Raw genomic sequence first — 6,000 nt, 5'->3', positions numbered from 1 at the left:
GCTTCAAAGCTCCTTGAGCTCCCCACCATCAAGACCAAGCAGCAAGCAAGGACAATAATCAAAGTCTCCATCAGAGCAGATATTCCTGTGTGGATACCCAGGGGATCAGGAAGGCTGGGGGTCCCTGCATATGTGGAAGAGGACACCAGCCAGCAGACAGGGCAGGATGGTTTGGAAAATTACTCCAGCCGAGAGCCCACAGCTCGGGGCACAGTCATAGATCCATCGATGCCAATACGGAGCACCCCGTCTCCAGGGGCATTTTTTGCGTGTGTGACTTTAAGAAGCTAGTAGAAAATTTAGGATTCTCCAAAAGCCATGAGCTGCCTATTGCAAAACATTCAGTGCCAATGGATTTTTTTTCCTTTTCAATTGAACTTTTTCCCCTGAATATCATGAGCAGAGTTCTTTCAGGTGTGTCCAATCTGTCCATAAATAGCAACCACTTATCATGCCCATACTCACTTATGTCATCTCTTTTTTCCTCACATCAACCCCGAATGATGACAAGCTCAGAGAGGTTGACCAGCTTCTCAAAGGCCCCACAGTTAGTGGAAAAGTCAAGTTTCAAATACAAGCTCTTCCCCACTAGGCAGAGCCCTGGACCCCCAGGCCCCAAGTGGTAATGAGGCTCCAGGCAAGAGGTAAAATTCAGTTAACTCCAGTGCTTTGTGTTAGCTGTGATAAAGCTGTCCCAGGAAAGGACATAGCCTCCTTCATTGACCTCTCTCATCTAAAACCTCTAGCCATTCAGATGGATCCATTCAAGAAAGGTAAAACTTATTGAAGAAATTCTTAATCCTGAATGTTAAATTTTGTATGAACCTAAAGGCTAGTTTTGTTTACTGCCAGGTAGAAACAAGACCAAACAAAAAATGTGTGTGATCCTGACAAAGCCCAGAGTAAATCAAGGGAAATCACTCTGAAGCCCTAACTGTGTAATTCTAGAAGCCCATTCTCAGATTTCTAGGAGTTAGTTCCATTGAGTGGCTGTTGTCACAGGACTGAGAGGGTCAGAAAAGTTGTCGTAGGATAAGAGCCACGGCACAGTGAGAAGACAGGAGACATCTGTCCCAGCTCTGCCACCAAGTATCAAGCATCTTTAGTTTACTCCCTTCACTCTTCCGGCCCCCATCTGACTAGGATCTGTTTCCCAATTTTTTTTTTTACATCATGGTGCACACACAGGTAAGGCCTACAGCTCCAGACACGCCATGAGGAAATATCTCAGGAGTAACAGTCCTCGGAGACCTGCAGCTCATTTGTGGCAGACCAGTAAGGCAGCCCTGGGCTAGATGATGACTAAAATACCACGAAAATCCCAAGTCTGTGTTCCTTTCCAAACAACTTTTAGGAGGACCCCCAAATGGCTCACTCGGCACGTTTATCACTGGACCTCTACACAGAACCGTGTAAAATTCCGAGATCACATCTTATAAGTGCAGAAATGAAAGTCCCTCCAGGGAAGGGGTCTTTTTCCCACGGCCTGGGGACCTTCTATAAGGTCCCACTGAGGAGCTTGAAAAACTCTGTCAACCTTCTCAAAATGCAGCCAAAATTTTGTGTGTATGTACATTTTTTCTAGGGAGATATCCACATTGCTCCTCAAATTATCAGAAAGGGCCACTGTTTAAAAGGACAGAACTTACTGGGATAAGACAAGTTTTATCCATCTTTGAAGCCATGTGGCTGTGCTGTACAAATCCTGATTCAGAGCACTTGGTCCATCACTAGGAGAGTATATTCAAGCCTGAGAACACCAGCACCATGTCCAAATACATGAAAGGCCAGAACCCTTGAGAAAAGGCACCTCTTGTATAGGACACAAAACATATTTAATAACAATAGAATTGCAATGTGCGGATATAATTCATTCATGTTATTGCATTAATAATACAGCTTTACATACTTTTAGACAAAAAGAAACATAGGGCACAGGTTGGAGGGGAAGGAAGTTTTTGACTTAAAAAATCATTCCAATTAAGAAATTCACCAACAGTACTGGTCTCCCATAAGTCACAGATTTTCAGAAAATACTTTTACCTCTGATGGATTGGCTTTCTTTTTTTCTGACAGCCTCAACTTGTCATTTATTTATAAAAGGTTAGTCACTGAAGAATCCTGGAGAATCTCTTTCTAAAATTCATAGGCAACTGGGACAGCCTGACAAGAGGACACATCCCAGGGTCTCACCCTGTCTCCTGACTCGTGGGGCTGCTCTGCCTTTCTTCACTCTCTGGAGAGAAAGGGCTTGGAAGGGAGGGGAAGGCTGTAGGGGATGGGCTCCACATAGGACACAGTGAAGGGCAAAGTGCCCCTCTGATGTCTGTGGCCATAGAGCCTTCTCCAGCATCAATGGCAATCTCCAGGTACCAAGCAGAGGAGAGAAAACTCAGGGGTGAGAGGAACAGGAGGAACACATCAGCCACCATCACTTCGCTCCTGGGTGCACCAAGAGAAGCAGCTTCCTTTACTTAAACTGGCAAATTCTCCATGAAGAATCACGACTCCCATGTTGGAGACAGAAACCGAGAAGCAAAGAATTCACAAACATCTGATTAGAAGGATCCTCCTGAGCTTCTTATTTCTGTTGGTTGTCCCTTGTCACCATAATAAAATCGATACCTGCTACCATTCACCCAGGGAAGAAAGAAAGAAGGGAGGGGGGACTCCATAAGAAGAATGAAACAAAAAGCAAATATTACACGTGAATCTTAAGGACCTACGGCTAAGTGGAATAAGCCAGGCACAAAAGGGCAAATCCTGTATGATTCCACTTACATGAGGTGCCTGGAGGAGCCGAAATCATAGACACATAAAGCAGAACGTTGCCAGAGGCTGTGGGCAGGGGAGAGGGGAGGTAGTGTTTAACAGGGAGAGAGTTCCATTTGGGAAAGATGACAAAGTCCCACCAGACACTTTATGCTATCGGCAGCCCGAGAAGGACACAGAGCCCCCTGGTCCTTTTCCCTGCTCCCCATACACTCTGCTCCTCCCTGCATGCTGGGGTCCCTGTTCTCACCCCTCCTGCTCCTCCCCACCTCCCCCTCCCCTGTCCTGCCCACTGGCTGACCCCCTTCCAGCCCCCATGGACTCTTCATTAGGGCCGCTATCACGAGATACCATAGGCCGAGTGGCTTACAAACAACAAAAATTAATTTCTCACAGCTGTGGAGACAAGAAGTCTGAGAACAGGTGCCTTCGTGGTCAGGTGAGGACCTTTTTTCAGATCACAGACTTCTTGCTGTGTCCTCACATGGCCGAAGTGGCAATGGACTTCTTGGGGTATCTTCTACGAGTACTAATCCTATTCAGGAGGTCTCCACCCTTCTGACCTGATCACCTCTGGAAGGCCCCACCTCCCAATACCATGACACTGGGTGTTAGGACTGCAACATGTGAATTTGGGGGACACAAACATTCTGACCCCAGCAGGCCACTTGTTAGGGCTTGATGTCATCAGCCACAGAACGAGAGACGTGGACCCTATCTAAGCTCCTCAGGTGGGGGTCTTTGAAAGTAGTGATGAGTTTACAGCTAATTTTGAGCATCAAAAGTCCTTGCACCTTGTTAAATCATAAATGGACCTGTGATGAGGGGACGCTGGCTAACTGAAAGATTACTTTGTTTTACGTGGACCAGAATCGCATCATCTTGGTGTGCTGTTTCTCTCACATGTTGCTCAGAATCCCAGCCTTCTTGGCCAGCTGGAAAAACAAGTGAATTGTTACTTATTTTGATTTGACAAATCCTTTCCTTTCAAGGCTGGGGCCCAACAGGATGGTGATTAATGGGCAATCCCAGTGGGGCCACACTTGGTCCCCACCGGTCTGTGTGACCACTCAGTGGCTTCCAGTATGAGTGTGCTAAAATCATGGTCACGAAAAAATGCGGTTCTCCTTGCCAGCCCTCCCCAAGCCCACAGATTGCCTCCTGCCATCCCCTGACTTCCATCTCTGGCCCCATGGGTGCCACACCATGCACCAAACTTCCTGACAACTCAACTGCCGCTCTACAGTCCTCCATGTCCCATTCCCCAGGGGCTCACATGCTACATCTGCTCTGTGTTCAGGGAGTGTTCATCAGAGCCCATAAGTGAATGAGGGCCTTCTGGAAGGGTGATGCCTTTCCCTAAAGAAGGAGCTCTGATCAAAATGAGCAGCAAACACAGGACCTGTAGCAACAAGTACACAACGGCAAGCTTCAAGCCGACTGCCCAAATGCCATGTGTCCTTGTCCAACCATGAGCCACCCCATGCCGACCACGCCATCACAGGTGACCAACCCCACATTGGCCCCCCACTAGCCAGCCCGGAGGTGTCAGGACGTGTGCTTCAGCAGCTGGGCAGAAGAAGATGGTGGCGGCCTTTTGGGTGGCATGTGATACCTCACTTTTTTCCAGAACTTGGACTTTGCGCACTGTGACTGCTCTGTGAAGTCCCCACTCCACTGGACGGCCCCATGCTTCTGCTTGATGTACTGAATTGACTCCGGCATGGCCGCGTAGTCCTCGACTTTCTCCAGTTCAATCAGGATGACCTTCATCCCGTCCTGGATGAGCGCATTGTAGACTGCAATGTGTTCTTCCGACATGTTCTTTAACAAGTCAAAGCTCAGGGATTCAGGAACTAAGATGATGATCAGTCTCCTGCACAGCTTGATGTTTTCGTCAATGACATTGGCCACTGCTGCAAATAAAGAAGATGCAGACTGTCTCAGGAGTGAAAGAGCCTAGATCAATCTCTGAGAATATTAGAAATGGGCCCTGGATAAAGGCAACATGGACTTTAAAATAAATGTGACTTAGGAATGGGTAACAAAAGTGATTTTTTTTTTAACATATATCCTATCTTCTGTGAAGCCTTCCTGATTTTCCCAGAAAAATTGGTCCTTTGTGTTCATAAGTCATATTTTTTGGTAGTTAGTTGCTGATAGGCCACTTTCCTTAGCCCACTGACTGCACCCACAGACCGTGACCTACCCAGAACAAGGGTCTTATCGTGCCTAACTTTGTATCACCAACTTAACTGAAGGTCTAGTATATATTAGATGATGAACACATTTTTTAAATAAATAGATTTTAAAAGGACAGGGAAAATGTAGGTAGTTCCAATGTTGTATTAATCTTTATTTGTGTTTTCCTCTTGGGCTTCGTAGCTAGCTAAATGCCCAGGATTTATAAGACTAACTTGAAACTAAAGAACACCCCCTGATGATTTCTTGGGGAGAGTTCTGGAAATATCCAGCTATGGATGAAACTTGGTCTTTTTTAGCATAAAGACTAACTTTTATATCCTCCTTTTTCTTAGAATATAAAAATACACTGTGACCTCCCCAAGTTCATGTTCTTCTTCTCTTTGGCTTATTCTTCTAACCCCTAGAATTTTACAAGGCATATAGCAGGTGCTCAATAAATATTTGCTGAATAAGTGAGTGAAAGAATATGCTTATGAAATTTGAAGTCTTCCACACATTTATGGCGAGCACTAGATCAGATTTTCAGTTCCTCATGGAGGCTGGTCTTATAACTTGAAAAGATGCGGGCTGAGATATAGTTGTCACTCACCACGGATATGGGCAACCTACAAATCCAAAGCACTCAGCAACCTTTCCAAATGACCCAGAGAAGGCCACTACCAAATGCTGTAAAGTAGTCATCTTGGTTTCCTCTTGACTAGTGCAGGATGCTTATTTCAAATTTCAGCCATTTGTTGTATAGCGTTCCAAGAAAGAAAACATGTAGGTCAAGAGGGAAACTTTATCCGTCGAATGCCTAATATGCGCTAAGTTCCATATTGGTCCCCACTCAGGTTTTACCTCATTTCATTCTGTCGCCCGAGTTAAGGAAGTATTCTCCTCCCCATTTGACAGATAAGACAGCTGAGGTTCAGAGATGTTGCCTTCATTGCCCAAAGCTACACTCTTGTTCAAAGGGAGACGTAAATAAATAAATTCTATTTTATTTATGTAGGAGAAGCCTGGGCAGTTAGGGTTTATAAA

General features: G+C 45.6%; 1 protein-coding gene across 9 annotated transcripts in view; it reads right to left on the bottom strand.

Moving 5' to 3' along the window:
* Positions 1–1,829: 1,829 nt before the first annotated feature.
* Positions 1,830–6,000, bottom strand: part of IL1RL2 (interleukin 1 receptor like 2) — a 47,590-nt gene continuing 43,419 nt past the window's right edge. For 4 of the 9 annotated variants that reach the window (XM_021680329.1, XM_021680335.1, XM_021680338.1 and 1 more), the window contains 2 exons: positions 3,624–4,688; positions 1,830–2,838 (listed from right to left, as the gene is read on the bottom strand). In XM_021680329.1, the coding sequence (XP_021536004.1) occupies positions 4,321–4,688 (368 nt within the window). In that variant the 3' untranslated portion in view covers positions 1,830–2,838; positions 3,624–4,320. Of the gene's footprint in view, positions 2,839–3,062; positions 4,689–6,000 lie in introns of those variants that run through there. The other 5 variants (XM_021680332.1, XM_021680336.1, XM_021680334.1 and 2 more) reach the window with 5 other exon arrangements.

The sequence above is a fragment of the Neomonachus schauinslandi genome, chromosome 10, assembly GCF_002201575.2.
Source record: "Neomonachus schauinslandi chromosome 10, ASM220157v2, whole genome shotgun sequence".
Classification (NCBI taxonomy): domain Eukaryota; kingdom Metazoa; phylum Chordata; class Mammalia; order Carnivora; family Phocidae; genus Neomonachus; species Neomonachus schauinslandi.
This window is presented reverse-complemented; position numbering and strand designations above follow the sequence as displayed.